Source organism: Homalodisca vitripennis, chromosome X (assembly GCF_021130785.1).
Source record: "Homalodisca vitripennis isolate AUS2020 chromosome X, UT_GWSS_2.1, whole genome shotgun sequence".
Taxonomy (NCBI): Eukaryota; Metazoa; Arthropoda; class Insecta; order Hemiptera; family Cicadellidae; genus Homalodisca; species Homalodisca vitripennis.
This window is the reverse complement of record NC_060215.1, coordinates 51,174,923-51,193,000: the sequence shown is the minus strand read 5'-3', so window position 1 is coordinate 51,193,000 and position 18,078 is coordinate 51,174,923. Positions and strand designations below refer to the sequence as shown.

General features: G+C 31.5%; 1 protein-coding gene across 5 annotated transcripts in view; it reads right to left on the bottom strand.

The window, feature by feature from the left end:
- The window catches only part of LOC124368992, a 165,636-nt gene that overhangs the window by 114,243 nt on the left and 33,315 nt on the right, over positions 1-18,078 (bottom strand). For all 5 annotated transcript variants that reach the window (XR_006923031.1, XM_046826586.1, XM_046826587.1 and 2 more), the window contains 4 exons: positions 16,768-17,032; positions 14,277-14,370; positions 9,989-10,200; positions 2,087-8,552 (listed from right to left, as the gene is read on the bottom strand). Coding sequence is in view for 4 of the 5 variants with exons in the window: in XM_046826586.1 (XP_046682542.1) it covers positions 2,087-8,552; positions 9,989-10,200; positions 14,277-14,370; positions 16,768-17,032 (7,037 nt within the window). In the remaining variant the exon portion in view is untranslated. The remainder of the gene's footprint in view (positions 1-2,086; positions 8,553-9,988; positions 10,201-14,276; positions 14,371-16,767; positions 17,033-18,078) is intronic.

Sequence of the window (18,078 nt, the reverse complement as noted above, 5' to 3'; positions counted from 1 at the left end):
TTTTTATTGACATAAACGTGTTTCGGTTTTTAACCCTTTCCGGGCCAGGTGGCAATATATTGCCACCATAGATCGCGTCTGAAAAGTGCCAGGCGGCAAAATATTGCCGTCGGTGACATACACGAAAAGCGCCAGACAGCAATATATAGTCTCCTTGATATTCGTCGTTTTCTTAAATAAATACAACGTCAAATGCTTAAAGTCTTGTGTTTTTTTATTCCCTGGTATATTTGTAGATAATTAATATGAATATAATTTTTATTTTGGAGGTCTATGCATTTTTAATTCGTAATTGTCACGTGACATTATCAGCTGACTCGATCTTTTGTTGTTAATTCTTTATGCTTTAGTGTAATCGTACTATTGTATGCTAGATTCTTCTTCATTATTTCATTTTGTGGTTGTAAATATTAGTAGTGTTAGTTGTTACATGCTTAGCTATTGTGTGTAGTAGTTACAATGACACAATTTGCGATCTCACGGGAGTGAAATTGTAAGTAGCACATTTGTAAATAGAAAAAGTGTAAATAAATTTCAAATAAAATTGTGTAAATATTTCTTGGTAAATAGTGTTTTTTAACTGTATTGAAACTGTTTATGGATCCTACAATCATCTGTTTACCGGTACATCCATAATGTGAATATTTATTTTAAGTTTCTTGCAATGTAAGAGTCAGTTGCTTTAACACTTATAAAATGTTGCGAAGTACAATTATGCGTATTTATACAAAATGTGCCATAAAAAATTTATTCATCAAAGAAATAACACAAAATGTTGGTATGGTTGTTCCTTTCTAAATGTACAATATAATAAAATAGCTACCCACAGTAAAATTATTTTTCCTTTTTTAGTTATTTGCAAAAAAAAATAAAAATTTGTTTATGTAATCTATTAAAACATTATTTTTTTTATTTTAAATTACTTAAAACTACATCTATATATTTTTTTGTTGATAGTATTTATCTATACGAGCAATTTGGTGCAACTTTCTGGTCATTCTCTAATTTTTATGAAAAATTATAAATTTTAATCTAAGAGACTGCAAAATCGCCAATTTTAGCCTGGCACTTTTGACTAGTCACAAGGGGATATGAGATGTGAAAAAAATTTGCAACATCTCATATTTGGTCCTGGCCCTGAAAGGATTAACCATCATCAGTGTACATTAACCTCTAAATAAAAAGATAAACAATAAGATATACACATGTGGACCTTTTAAACATATGTTAAATTTAAAAGACACAGTTTTAATTTTTTTTTAGTAATCTGTATTTAATATTTTAATAACAAGAATTATACAAACAATCTGGAGTACACAAAATTAACTGTAGTGACTGTGAAAGCTATTATATTGGGCACACTGGAAGAAATTTTAATAAAAGGTTTAAAGAACACATACAAGCTTTGAAAACAAATAACATGTCTACAATAAAATCAATTTTGCTGAACACTTATTGGAAACTGACCATAACTACACAAATATTGAAAAGAACATGGAAATTTTAGACATCGAAAGGAAAGTAGAGAAATTAAACACAAAAGAAGAATTACATATCTATCTAAATTATAATAAAGATCCTCATAACATTTTAAATCTTAATCTGAAAAATAAGACAAATCCAATTTTTGAAAAAATTAAAATATTAAATATAGACTACTAATAAAAAAAATTACAACTGTGTCATTTAAATTTAACATACATTTAAAAGGTTCACATGTGTATATCTAATTGTATATTATTTATTTAGAGGTTAATATACTCTGATGATGGTTAAAAACTGAAACACGTGTATGTCAATAAAAAGATTTTTAACAGGGTTTTAGTTACTTTTCATCACATTAATATACTCGTATATAGATAACCCTATAAGTGGAGTTAATAACATGATAAATATATATTATAATTAAAAACATTTTGAAAAACTATCCTATATACACTATAAAGATATTTTTAAAATAATGTAATGGTAAACACATTCCTAAAATAAACTGCTAAAATATTTCTAATAATAAATAGGTATGGTCAAAAATTATTTCATTTTAATTAATGGTCTCCTCATTATGAATATAAAAACTGTAACCTACCTGTAAAACTTGTGAAGATTTTCCCTGCCTCATAAGCTGCTGGCTAGCATCCAAATCAAGTCTTGGAGGTTGGACCAGGTTGGTGTTCCTCCGCTGCTGACTAGCTGGTTGCATTTGTATTTGACCATCATCATGGAGCGGGATCTGGTAGAAAGACTGGTATCCCGGGTAGCAACTAGATGGGGGAGGTGGAGGGGGGCTCTTTTTCACTCCTAGTTCAAGCTCTATACGATCATCCAATGGTAACCTCTTGGGGGAGAGAATAGCACTTCTTGTGATTTTTTTAATAGGAGGCAAGTCTGAATCACTAATTGTAGAGTCAGCTAAGCTCCGTTTGAATCCAAGCGGTGAGGGATTTCTTCCAGAATATTCTAGACTTCTTTGAGGTGATTTAGATTGGGAATTTTTTGGAACTTTTTGGGTATTGGGAGGGCTTGGAGGTCTCCAAGGACTAAGTGGTCTTCTCTGTGGACTATAAGACTTCCTTAATGGACTAGATGATCTTTTCCCTGGGCTTGGAGAATGTTTATTTGGACTTAAAGACCTTTTAGGTGGACTTGGAGGACGCCATGGATGTTGAGATGATCTTCTTGAAGGACTTAAATATCTTTTAGTTGGGCTTGACAATTTCAAAGGACTTTGCCTTACATAAGGACTAGGTGACCTATATGGGCTTCTGTAAGGACTTTGAGGACTAGGCGGTCTTCTTTGCGGACTTGCAGGTCTTCTTTGAGGACTAGCTCTCCTTTGTGGACTCAAGGGTCTTCTTTGAGGACTAATAAGTCTTCTTTGAGGGCTCATAGGTCTTCTTTGAGGGCTCATAGGTCTTCTTTGAGGGCTCATAGGTCTTCTTTGAGGGCTCATAGGTCTTCTTTGAGGGCTCATAGGTCTTCTTTGGGGACTCGAAGGTCTTCTTTGGGGACTCGAAGGTCTTCTCTGGGGGCTCAAAGGTCTTCTCTGAGGGCTCAAAGGTCTTCTTTGAGGACTTAAGGGTCTCCTAATTGGACTTGAAGGTCGTCTTGCAGGGCTGAGTAGTCTTCGGGGGCTTGGAGATCTATTCAAAGCTCTCTTTGATGGGCTTAATCTTTTAGGACTTGGTGAACGGTTCATCTGAGAAAGGTGTGGTCTCCTTTGATATAGAGGTGATTTCAGCAATGGGCTAATAGATCTTTTTGACGGACTTGGAGATCTGTAAGGACTGCTTTTGTTTTTATGTGGACTAAGAGATCTATGGGGACTATTCGGCTTTGTGTGTTTTTCTACTATTAACTTCGATGTTTCAGTTGTCCTTTTCTCCTCTAATATGCTGTCATTTCGGCTTGTATCACGTTTTTCAGATGTTGAAGAACGAATCTCAATCAAACTTTCTGTTCTTCTTGGACTTCTTTCTCGTTCTTTTGAGGGATCTCTTCTTCCTCTGGGACTTTTCTCTCTCCGTCTATCTCGAGAGGATCCTCTGAAACTTCTGTCTCTAGATCTATCTCGTCTTCTACTCCTTCTATCTGGAGAGTCCCTTCGATGCCTTTCCCTAGATCGATCCCGTCTTCTATCTCTCGATCTTGAACGAGATCGGTTTCTTCTTCTATCTTTATCTCTTGAAGAATCTCTCCTTGACCTGTCACGTCTCTCTCTAGATGATTCTCTTCTTCTTGAGCTACGATAATCCTCATATTCCTTCTTTTTTCTTTCTTCTTCTGAAAAATATTTACTTCTTTCTACATCCCCAACATCTTGTTCATCTGTTTGTACTTTCTCTATTGGTACTTCTTGAGATAAATCACTCTCAGGTTCTTGTTTAATTTCTAGGTTTGAGTCAAAATTTGAACTATCAATATTTTCATCATTATCCTGGTCATCAGATATGATTTCTTCTTTAACTGTCACCTCCTCTGTAGGTGTATCTACATCTTCTTTCTGTTTGTCATTATTTATTCCAGTATTACTCTTTATATTGTTCAAATCAGTCATTGCTTCCACAGTATCACCCCAAGAGTCTCTTGCATTTTCTACATCAGGATTTGCAGAAATCAAATTAAGAAATGTGTTTTGATCATTCGTCTTTTGAGATATCATTATTTCACTGAGTAAAGATTCACCTGCTTGATTTTGAGAACAAGTTAAATTTCCAGTAACTTGGAGTTGTTTTAAAGAGTCGTTTATTTGCAGGGTAGTATTATTTTTATCTTTCATTTGAACAGCTTGTTCGTGGACCAACAATGATGGTGAATTTTCTATTGGTGTATCCATTTTACTAGGGTGTATTTTACCTCTCAATCTCTTTTCAGCTTTCTCTACAGCTGTGTCTAAATTAGATTTTTCCTGATTGGTATGAACATCAAGAGGAATTTTGCTTAAACACTGTTGGTCACTTCCTTCTCCTTCTTCTACTTCATCATCTTCAAAAATGTTTATTGGTTTCAGTTTCGGAGTAGGTTTACCAAAATTCAGCTTCTTTGTCATTGGAATTTTTAAAGGATCTGCAAATAACGACTTTGCACCTGCATTAGGTGTTAGCTCAGACACGGTTGTTTGAAATTCAGTATTTTTCAAATGTTCTTCAACAATAGATATAGTTTTGGGTTCTGATGTTAAAGATGACTTTAATGGCAAATTTAGGATATTTTTGAAGGTAGGTGGAGGAACAGGCATAACAGGAGGTGGAACTGGTGCTGGTACAGGCATAAGTGGTGGAGGTATCATTGATGGCACTGGAATTCCACAAGGCGGTAAAGGAATATCCAACATATTTATACCAGACTCAATTTTATTTAGTTGTGAATTTTCTGGCTCACTGTCCAATGACATATCACTATTAATCTTTTCATTACTGGTGGGAGAAATTGCATCCATGTCCAATGTAGGACTGTATCTTTCAGAATGATCATTTTCTTTCAATATTATACACTTTTCTGATACTTTATTAATGTGTTCAAAATCAGAAAATCCACAAATCCCTTTTACACTATTTTTTGTTTGCGTCTCTTTCTCAAGAATGAAGCTATTACTATGAGAGTTTAAGTCCTCACTTACATTTGGACTAGAACCACTGCTCATTTGTTTTTTAGACAATTTCTCAGCAATGTTACTACGAAGTTTGTTATTTGATTCAATAGAATCAACTTCCCTTTCAAAAAATATTGATTGATCTTTACTTTTTCTACCAACTCGAAAGTCTTCATCTAGTTGTTCCATTTTCCTCTCACACTCTCCCTTCTTCTGTTTTTTATAACTGAACGTCTCATCATCTCCATCACCACTTTGAGAATCAAACATAGGGCAGGTGAGTTCACTTACTGTTTTATTGACTATCGTACCAATTGTTTTGTTTACAATACTGCCTAAGACTTCACCAGACACATTTTCATCCCTATTCTTTATCTGTTTTAAAAAACTTCCACGTGTCTCACTGTCATCACTCCAGTCATTCATTGGTCCACATTTTCTTGAAGGAGATAAACTCAACTTTGAGTTAGAGTGGTCACGATCACATTCATGACCCTTAGCTCCAAACTTGTTCTGATCCATCTTATCAGTCTCTTCTTGAGAGAGTGGATGTAACATATCAGAATGTTTGTTATTAGAACCACTTGACACATTTTGTGGAGCAAACTGTTCAAGAATTGCAACACTGGAATCAAAATGTTTCTTTTGTATCAATGGTTCTTTGCTAAGTATATCCGGCTTTTTTGATTTTCTCTCCTTTTTCTTTTTCTTTTTCTTGGTTTCTTTATTTCCTACTCTAATAGCACTAGCATCCTTTTCTATCCCTTTTTCTTTGCTTTTCTTCTTTTTCTTTTCTTTTTTTGATTTCTTTTTAGATTTGTCAATTTCTTTCTTCTCAATTGCATTTAGAGACTTAAATGGCTCCTTTGGTTCTTGCAAAATATCTGCTTTGTTTTTCAATATGTCTAGTTTGGCTGATTCAGTAGGGACCTGTTCAATAAATTCCTTTTCAAAGTCCTCCTCAGTCAACCTCCTACTTTGCCCTAAAAAAGACATTCTTTCTCCTCTATTTTCAATTTGAGTGACATCTTCATTTCCTTCTATTTCTGCATCTTTATGAAACTCAGTAGGCCTTTTAAGGGGAATTTCAAAATCTTCTTCAGACATTTTTATCCCAGTCTTGTTCACTTTAATGCTATTTGTTTTATCACTAATGTCATCAATGCATTTAGTGTTTTTAGAGGGTTTCAAGCTCTCTCCAAACCCTAAAAAAATATCTTTTTGTTTTTTCTCACCTTTCTTCTGTTTTTTATCTTTGTTTTTCATTTTCAACAATTTCTTATCAATTTCTTCACTATCTATGACTAAAAACTTTGATCTATCTTTCAAAGATTTCTTTTTAGAAACATCCTCTTTTAGTGTGCTTTCATCTTTTTTTAATTCTTCATCATTTTTCTTCTTTTCCTTTCCACCTTTGGTTTTCTTAGATTTTCCTGTCTTATTTTTCTTATGTATTTTTGATGCTTCTTCTAGTTTACCATCTAGTTTACTTTTTTTCTTTGTTGGAACATCTTCAGTATCCTCCTCAATGTCATATTTTTTTCTCTTCTTTTTCTGGCGTTTCTTAAAAACCGAATAGTCAAGTAAAGCGTCTTCAGTATGAATTTTATCTTTAGATTTTTTGTTTTTCTTTCCTTTTAATGTCTTTTCCTTAATCTTTTTCTTTCTTGATTTGCTGTCTTTAGACTTCCTCTTCAATTTTTTTTTTAATTTGCTTTCTTCATTACTAGAATCAGAAGAATCACTAGTTGATTCAAGTTTCTTTTTCTTCCTACGCTTCAGTTTAGCTTTCAATTTTTTTAGTTTATGTTTTTTCAATTTTTTTAAATCTATGGAACTGTCTGAGCTTGAGCTACTACCAGAACTTGAACTAGATTCACTTGAAGAGTCATCACTGGAAGACGAGGAAGAAGATGATGAAGATGAAGATGAGCTGGAGCTAGAAGAAGTTGAAGACTCACTGCTTGATTGTTTTTTGCGTTTCTTGGATTTTTTTAGTTTACCTTTCAATTTCTTTTTTATTTTAGAGCCTTGTACTTTGGTTTTCTTCTTTTTGCGCAGAGCTTCGTTAAGAATTTTGTGCTTTAATAATATTGCCTCTTCAATATTTTTAAAATCAAGAGATCGTGAAGAGCTAACTGATCTTGATCTATTCGAAAATGTTTTCTTTCTTTCCCAAACATCTTTTTCCATTGCCAAAATAGGCTCATCAGACTGCCCTTCTGGGATTTGGGAATCATTTTGAACTTGTAAATCATCGGTGATTGATACAGAGTCATTGTGAGTAAAATCTTCTCTTTCACTAGTTTCCTCTTCCCAATTATTCTTATTCTCCAGATTGGCATCGTCAAGTTTAGCTACTTTTTCTACTTCTTCAGTTTCATCCGGTTGATTTTCAGAACCTAGCATCTTCATGAACTCTTCATATTCTGAGGCAAGTTTCTCTACAACATCAGGAGGATCTGCTTTATTTCCTTCCTCTGATTCTTGTTGTACTCCTATTGAATTTTCACTTGTTCTCTTGCTGTCAACAAACTTCATACTATCACTTCTATCTTCAAATTTTTCATCTTCTTCAACTTCCATTGGTACCACACCCAAATTATCGTTGGTAATGTCTAGATTTTCATGTTTTACTTTGGAGTTGTCCTGTTCAACAAATTCAGGAAAAGATTCAAGTTCAACAGGTTTAGCTTCTTTAACATGTTCAAGTTTGTTTTCTTCTTCTGACTCTTCATAGTCACTATCCCACTTGGATCGAATTGCAGATTTAATTATAGGTTCTAGCTCTTCATTAATAACATTCACACTACTTTGACTGATATTACGAGACCTAGGTTTGTAATTATTTGTTTGATCAAAGTTTTCTTCAGCTAAATTTAACTCTTTGTCATTATACTGATCAACTTCCACTACATTTGGTAATAAAGCCAATTCCTCAATTTCTATATCGTCTTCTTCATGTAAGGGAATAGAAACAAACATCCAATCACTGATCTTCTGATACCAGCTGCGATGCTCAAGATTACAAATCTTACTGTCATCATCTTTGTTGCTATTTGTATTTCTTTCTTTTGCTAATTTAATTTCTTCACTGTTAACTTTACTATCAGCTACTTCATCTGATTCCCCTGGATCAATGCTAACACATTCTTCTTCTTCTTCTTTATTCATTTTCTTCATTTCCTCACTTTCATTATTTTCATCAACTATATTTCCACTTGGATTGACTTTAGCTATACTATCAAGAATTAGATTTACTTCTTCTTTATTTAAATCTATTTTCAGATCACTAGCCTCATGTTGTACATCAGAGACTTCTGATTTACAAACCTCTTCATCATTGAGGAAAGTTTTGTCACCAGAAGTAATTATTTCCCCCACATCTCGGCATGGATTAAAAGGCTCGACAAAATTCTTCACCCCCTCATTCACTTCATTAACTTTGTTTTTCTGCCTTAATCTGTAACACCATTTAGATTAAATAGGTTACAGGATTTTCTACATAATAAACATTGTGTTTATCTTTTATCAAAATTGTATAAATGTTGAGCCAGAATAAATTTAAATGTTCAGTTAAACAATATTTCTAACATATTGTCATATATTATAATATTTTAAAAACATGAAGTTTCAAAAAGAATGTAATATAATTGTGTAAAATGGTTAGATAGTTGTGAAATGGTAACATAATATGATTTTAGATGGGTGATGTTCTATTTCATTTTCCAAGTACATTAAATCAATATGTCAGACTTGACTTTCGCAGCAGCAACAACAGACCACCGAAGAAACATACAGGAGTTTGTTATCACTACAAGGCAACACAGCGCTGGGCAGTCTTATGATTTACATGATAAAACAAGCAGTTGCCGCTGATTACAGTCAATTGACAAAACCTGCTCAATTTAATCTGTGTTAAAAATTTAAAAATTTTTAATAGTGGTTTACAAAATTACATGCTCAAGATAGTAACTATGAGCTCCAAGACGTGACTAATGCCGAATTTTAAGAACTCAGTCAAGCATAAAAGTTAAAATGATATTTTAGTAACAACTTTATTCCCATGCTATTCTAAAAAATTACATACTCAATTACAGCACATTTGCATATATCTTGTATAAAAATCACATGTTTCGGAGTTATGAATTTTCAAAGTTGCAGTTTGGTTGAAAAACGCTAGAAACCGCTACTTTTCGCATTGTCATAGATGTAAAAATTGGAAGTTATTGTTAGTAAACAGATATATATGTAGAAACACAGAAATAAACAAGCTAAATTTTAATATAACTCCAGTTATTGTAGCTCTATTAGTTTGTAATCAACCTTCGGATAGCTACATAATCAATTTTTTGATCCAAGAGTAGATATCAAGATTTAACTTGGGTCTTAATTTGTGATTAAAACTTAACTACTTTGTTTAATATTTTGTTACTGTTATGATTAGATTTTGTTTTAGTTGAAGGGAGTCTGGCATAACTTTTCAAAAACATTGATTGTTTTATTTTATATATTTTTCTTGTTCCTTATTATTGTATAAATAGTTTGAAATACAATACATGTATATTTCAATTTGCTAAGCCACTCAAATAAATTTTACGTCATATGGCACATTGTTGTCCATTTTTTATTCTTATATAAACATAACTTATAAAATATTTATTTTTGCTCCATATTTTATGGATATACTGCTCTTTATTCCATTTAGCAGTTATGCCTAGTATCAAAAAAAACACACATGAATGGCATATGAAAACACACTTACAAAAAACAAAAAATGTCAATACAATATTAAACTCTATTGCAATAATAATCAATAAATTCTATTGCTTCACAATATAACTTCAAGCAAATAAATATTCAAAGCAGACTTGTATACTAATTAATTGCTATATTCACCGTTTAGGCCGCATACTGTTAAGAAAATGTACAATTATCTCCTCAATATCCCTTGGTAAAGTTGACATCATCTGTTTGCGATTGACAAGATGATAGGTGGCCTGGCTGGGATTTTCACAGTAGTTTATAGGAGGCCTTGTTTTGGTATAACGCACTAGGTACTCTGGGAACTCAACATCTTTTGTCCCACGAACATCAACTGCCACCAATACCTGCACAGATTAATAAATTACTAATCAATTTTTTCTCACAGATAATTCACTAATTTTAGTTATAAAATTAAAATAACCTTTTAGTTTATATGTGAGGTTGTTATGAAAGTTCACATATAAGTAATTTTAATAAAAACAATTTTAAACTTTGTTTATATCATATTAAAAATAAGAAAAATACATTTGATCACATAATGCTCGGATACAATAATTGCAAGACAAAAGTGGGAACACACATTACAATATTTATTTTGAGTGTTTTTGTCTCACAATGATCCAGTAGCAATTCCAGCCAAGATGCTGAATATTATTGTACAAAAACTATTTATTTGTTAATTAGAATCAATGGATTACACCAGTACTACAAAATTTCATGTTACCAAAATGAGTAATCAAAAAATGGCAAAATTTTTAATCAACAATTGGATATTTTAAGTGTACTTAGAAAACATTCACATGATTCGTAAGGATGAAAATTTTTACTGTTTTGCAGGACTCTATTTTCTTTTGGTATTCTTGTTCACAGATGACAAAACAACTTGAACCCTTTGAAAGCCATTGCTATTTTGTTATATATCCCCTTAAATTGGTAGCCTAATTTTTGTACATTTGCAAGCAATTTGGAAAAAAATTGTTCAATAACCACTTGACAGATTTTTATTATTTTTCTTTTTTGGCCATAGAATAAAAAACATAATGCATATAATTTCTTGTAAAAATTAAATAAATATTTTAATATGTAACAGTACAAATTTGTTTTAATTTTTTTATAAACTTTTAAGGTTCATTAAAAATTGTGCGTATTAATTATTTTTAGCTATACCATGTGTAAGGTCATGAAATTATAAACAAAATCCGTGTATAACATTATATTTTTCTACAATAAACAAATGTCAACAATAGATTGTCAAACTTTTATGAATTAGCAGCAATGCTGGAAACAATAAAACAAACAAAACCTCACCGATACGGAAACATCAAATATAAATATTGATATTATTGAACTATTAAATGTAAATTGTACAATGCTCTTAATTTTGATTGTACGGAATGAAAACACAATTAAGGAACAAAGTAAACAGTGTTACTCGCCAAACGTGTAATTCACATCCGACAAATTCATCAGTTCAGAGGAATTACAACATCATAGTTAACTATCATTCCAAAGACTTATGAGGAAAAAACTAAAAAGAGAGCATTAATTGATATAACAAAATATATTTAATGCAGCTGGTTACTCGGATATTTCAAATGTGTACGGTATTAAATATTGTCTAAATACGGATTGTTGAGCCAATGGACACTGGCTATTTAAAAGGTTTTTTACTGTGTCGGAAAAGCCAATACCACACAAAACTCAAAGGATTAACTGATGCACTTCACAGAGGAAATACATAATCACAAAAATGACATAAGGCAAACTGATTAAATAATTTATTCACAGTAATTGCACGACACCATTATTTTAACTTGTTGCATGATACAATATTTTAATGATAAAACAACAGTACTTTGTGTAAAGTTCTACAATCTATTGGGTAGTTACTACTAGAAGAGTAGAATATATGCAAAAGTTGTATCTTACGGTTGAATATACATATACTAAATAACAAAATACTATCAGACAGTCAGGCAGCTTTAAAAGCACTTGAAGCCTGCTCCTTTGACTCAAAGAAAGGAATGCCGGATGAACTAAATAAACTGGCAAAGAACAACGTTGTCCTTGCCAGGGTGCTGGCCATTATAAAGCATTTCTAGGCTTTGAAAGCCTTTTGGTAGGACCAGAACAGAGCTGTGGAGTAGCCTTCTCCAACAGTAAAGCTCTACTAAATGTCAGGGAAAAGAGGATTGGATCTGAGACTTAAAAGGCCTCAGAACTCAGGTATTCAATGAAAAATGTTTCTTTCTATATGATAAAGGGTGATCAAAACTCCTTAATCTAAGCAAGGAAGAGTAGTACTTGGGATACTGACAGGACATGGCCCTCTTTGAAAAAATCTGATGAAGGTGGGTTTAAGGCAGCCTGATGAATGCAGACTGAGTGGAGAGATTTTAAGCCGAAGTCCTTATTTCCTTATAATATTTTCTTTTCATATTTCATTGGGGCTAGAGCCACTTGAACTCCCCCTTGTGTGCCCCAGATAGAGTTTACTCAGAATTAGTACCTGTGTGTGACAAGCTCGGGTAAACTGTTACCCGAGCTTGTTGTGCCTCATGATGCTACACATTTTCAAAACACACATAGCTTAATACAAAGACAGGAGAATAGCCACAGATCAATGAAGCAATGAATTAGAAAACTAATATAAAAAATGCATAAATATGCCACAAACTTTGTTCCTTCATACAACAAACAAAAATGTTTTGAGGTGTTCTTTATCTTTATTATATAATTTTCATTTCAAACCAAAATTAAACCCTTTTTTCTAAGAATAATTTTTGGCAGATAAGGTTTGCATTTTTATTAAATAAAAATGTATATATATTATATATTTATTTATTAAACATTTAGCGCAATAGCAAGAGCCTTTCTCAAATTTATTTTGTGACAAATTAATGACACAAATCATAACTATTTGGGTTCTAATGAATAGTCCATAGCAATTTTAAACACCTGAACTGTAAGGACAGATTATACATCTCAAAATTAGGATACTCTCCCTACAAATTCCTGTAACAAAAATATAGCTTTCATGATCAATGTTTTATCTGTTAAACATTGCATATGTATTATGAAATTTTTTTAAAAGAAAGAAAAATTCATTGGTTTTTGTTAGCAGAAGTACCCCTGAATTTGTAAACATAAGTAATATAAATCGTGACAGTACTGAAGACAATCAAGTGCTAGAAGGGTTACTCAGATTTTCAAGTGACAGTGAAAGTGATGATTTATTCCAAGATGACACAGATAATGATCCTGATTTTCCTACCGATGGAATTGTTGACATTATTTTTTACTCAAAAAAGCAAATATTAGCATAATAGTAATAAAAACTTGTAACATTGTGTTTTTATAAATAAATGGTTTATTACAGAATCTTACAGTTTTTTCTTTATTTAAAGCTAGCTTCTGATGAAGATTTTGATGATGACCCTGGAAAAAGTGGGTTAGGGCCCCACAATAAAAAAAATTAAACAAGTGGATTTCAATTGTAAATATTTGTAGCTATATTGACAGTAATTAAAATACTGAATACAGCAAATAATAATGAGAAATATATTTATTTTATAGACTAGTACATGGTGATTTTTTGTCAACTTTTTATTTTTTACACAAACACAATTTTATGTTTTAAAACAAGACTTTCTGTTTTGAAATATTTATGCATTAGTATTTTTTGTAGAAAGAAGAACTCAGCTTTGAAAAAAAATGTATGTCCCATGGTTTTGTTATAACTGGTAAAAAATTATATTTATTTTAAAAAATCATTAAAACGGGCAGCAGTTTAAGAAAGTCAAAATGAGGAGGCTGCAGTGAAAGTTTTAATCAAACAGTTTCTAAGTTATGAATTTTGAAAGTTGCAGATTCGTTGAAGAGTGCCAAAACTTCATACTCTTTTTTGCTTTTATTGACATAAAAACTGGCAGTTATCGTTTGTAAATTATATCCTTTGTATGTCTAAACACAGAAATAAACAAGCTAAATTTTAATGTAATTCTCGTTATTTTAAGCTGTACTGGTTAGTTTGTGTTTAGCTTTCAAACTCGGGTATCAATACTGTTTGATCCAAGAATAGTGTTGTGAAAACTAGCATCAGCTACTTATGTGACTGTGTAACAATTGGGTAGCAGTTTAACCTACCTTTTTATATGTTAACTATATATTCTCTCGATTACTCTGAGAACGCCATTTGTAATGGCCAAATGTTTATTGTGTATTATGACACTGGCCACACTTCTTACCAATGCTCAATTTAGGTAAGTCTTCCTAATTCCCTATCTTAGTCTCAGCCATGCCTGGTCCCAGGATTTTATTAACCTTTCTTTGTTTAAGTTATAGATTACAGGTATCAGGGTGATCTATTTTGTAATTTCACTGATCATTAAAACATTTAAAGAATAAAATAATTGAATACCTTCTTGACAATCATAGGTGTTTCTAGTAGATTAATCCGGCTTCCTTTTTTGGAAGGACTTTTATCTTTCTTTGATCTATCTCTTGATCTTGATCTGAAAACAAAAAATACAACTACATAAATCCTTAATGGAATTGGTAGTGCCCTTCAAAAATCAACTACCTAAACTAGTAATTTGAACAACATGAATACAGTTTATTTATTTTCATTTCAAAATCAGAAGATTTATTATAGAGTGATTACATTATATATTGTGAAGAAAGGTGTCAAGCCCTATGAAATTCTTTAGCTAGTGTCCTAAAAATATTCAGTAAGATTTTCATATTATTTGTAACACATATCTTGGAGATTCTGTACAAAATTAATTACATTAGATGATTTATTTTATTTAAATAATGGTTGTTCAATTAAATTCAATTCACACTTCCGTTGCTATATGAGTAATAAAACATACTTGCCCTCTACTCACATGGGGCTACACTCCCTGGCCCCTGATGTGGTCTTAACCGAATTTGTGAATAAGCTGAAGTAGGTAGTAAGCTGAAATCTCACAAGAGGTTTCCCAGGAAGTTATAAAGACCATAGTGTGTATTAACATTTCTAAACGTTCCCATTCGGACCTGTAGTATAATTTATGTATGTTGAGTTTCAAAGTAACCAAGGAGATAAAGTTACCAAGGAGTTTTGGTATATAGGGGGATTAAAATGACTCTGTTGAGATCAGAAGTTAACTTCATTTGAGAAATCAGGGAAATATGTACACAAAGAGATTCAAACACTAACGAAAAGAATGATATCTAAGAGGATATACATAACAGTTACCAAATCAGAGAATTAAGTTGACCATAGAATTATATAACCCAGTAGGAAATTGCAAGTAAGACAGGGAGTTAACTTAAAAAGGCTAAACAAGAAAAAAAGTGACTGCTGGATAGGTATTTATAAAATTCAAGAGTTAGCCGGATTGGAGAGTAAAATAGAGCAGAATAAGTAAGCTAAGTAATTTATAACTTGACCATTGTGTTACATTAAAAAGATAAATGCATTATAAGGCGTTGTTTAAATATTAATATGTGTTATAACAAATTCAGACTTTTAGGGTGTTTTATGGCTTAGTTGTTAATGACAAAAAAGTAACAGGACCTTTTAGTAGAAATTTTAATTTCGGTATTTGAATCTGACATAAGATTTGAGCTATAAACTCTAATTAGACCTCTAATGGTCCTCTACAAAAACTCTCACTGTTTTGAATTTTTTTTAGGGGTCAAAAACATTCAATTTTTTGTTTTCAGTTATAACGGTTCCACAGCAAAAGCCACCTGCATACCAAATTTCATTTTTCTAGACCTTCTAGAAGTATGTTAGAATTTGTATACCGTAGTCAGTCAGTGATTTCACATGTGACTGTAAAGTATTTAGATAGACCCAAAACTCCAAATATTAACTACATAACAAAATCAGTCAGCAATGTAGCTAGGATTCTTGCTCAGGGGAGGGGAACTTTACTGGCGGATATCTGAGAAAAGGAGATCTGAAGACACTCTCCCAACAAATATTTGTGAAATAAAGCCATAAAACTGTATTTTAATATCTTTAAACAGGCTTATATATTATAAAAGCTGCTTATAAAAACCATGAACATTGTATTGCTTTTATACACACAAAACATTCTTTAAAACATATTTTCATAATTAAATAATGAATAATATTAAATAAGTGCTAAAGGCCTGAACATAATTTATTTCATGTTCATTATTGTTATTATTTAAAACGTATTTTTAATCGTCGTTTTTCACTTTCTGTTTCTTATAATCAAGGAATAAATGTACTATACAGTTAGCAATTGCTGAAAATTGGTTGTAGCTTACTTATTTTTTCATAGATAAAAATACTGTAAACTTATCTCACATTAACAAATATCATGCATATTCCAAAGGCAAGGCAACAGAATTTATGAAAACAATTGTAATTAGAACTTCAACCAACAATGCCTTTAACAGCAATGATTACAACAAAATTATAGAGTGTTTTATATTCTTTTTAGAGATACAAAAGACCTAGAATAAAATCCACAATTCCCATAGTATATTGATGGCTATTTTGTACAGGCTGTTAACGACAAAATTAAATACAGTCAGATTGGTAAGTTAATTTTACAAATATATACATCAATCATTCTGAGTATACATAAAATTTGCTTTTTTATATATTTGACGTTTTTTTATATATATTTTAATGCATTTTGCAGTAATAACTTGAATAAATATATAAAATTTGATAGAACATACTATCAAGATTCTATATAGAGAATATTTCCCTAGTATTTGTATTTTTCCACAAGAGTTTCATAACTTTTCCAGATTTGTAAAATCTTTGAATTTTCAATTATTGTTTTTCAGGAGTTACAAATTAGTAGACAATCTAAAATATTTCACAAGAGTTTAAATGTTTATTAACTGTTAGTAAAGGTTTGAAAAGTAACATTATTTACCTGCTACGACTTCTTTTGTGACGTTTCTTTTCTCGTAGATTATCCTTCTCAACTTCAAATTTGAAACGGCGAAAGTGTCGTATTTTATGTCCTTCTTTTTTAAATTCATTCCAATTGTTAGGCAAGGTTTTCTTTTTCTTTGACCTTTCCTTATCCTTATCAGATCTTTTAGATTTATTTCTTCTTCTATCTCCACTGCGACTTCTACTCCGATCTTTCTCCTTCCTTTCAGTTTCACGTTTCATCTTCTTTGCTAATACTTCCCCTATTAAACAAAAAAATTGTATTTATTTTGTTGAAATACAAGTTATCTATAAAACCAATGAACAACATTTCTGTGCAAACCTTGAAACATCTTGCTGATTCCCATAAAAATAATAAACCAAACCCAAATCAAATCTCATCCAATATTTTTTTATTACACGGATATCTGACATTTTATTTAGTGATTACTGAAATTTACTACTACTTGAAAATTACTATTATTCACCATATAACACATCACATTTTAATTTTTGTAAATTTGTAGACATTGTGTTTATGTCGAAAAGTGCTAGTGCTAACATCATACGTAGTAGAAACCACGTATACGTATAACACGTGTTACGTATATATATATATATATATATATATATATATATATGGTGTTCAACTTAAAAGAGGCTTTATTGCTCATTAAGTTGTACGAAATATTTGGAGAAATGCATATATTTGTGTGAAATGGGTTAAATACTGTTTCTAATGTTGGTATGACTGTAGCTGGAGTGGGGATGGCAGTTAACATTAAAATAAATATTCTTGAGTCCCTCTTAAATAAGCTGCAAGAGGAGAAAAGATGACATCAAAGTCTGTAAAACATAAAGAATTCAGATTAAACCAAATTATTTCTTAATCAACAAAAAAACATTTTTTTTCTAATGTTGTAAACCAAAATCCATAGGAGTGCTAATTGAAGCCAGCAAAAGTACTAGAAGCAATGACTTTTACATGTAAAGTGAAGAAAAGAACAATCTAAAAATTAATAATCTGGCTGATCTGGAAAGAAATTACTGACTATAGACAATGTATTTAGGAATGAACTAGAATTTGAAAAAGAATAATAATAATTTTTAGCTGTTTATAAAAGTGAATAAGTGGCTATTTTATGGTGGTGAGATCTGAGTATAACTGCTATGCCAGATTTGGCATCAGGGAAATCTCCTGAACGTGCTGCTGCCCAAGACAAAATATTGAGCAACTCCAGTTGGATTTACAACAGAAAACACACAGGATCAATAACACTAAGCACTGCCAAATAATTGTACCTTTCAC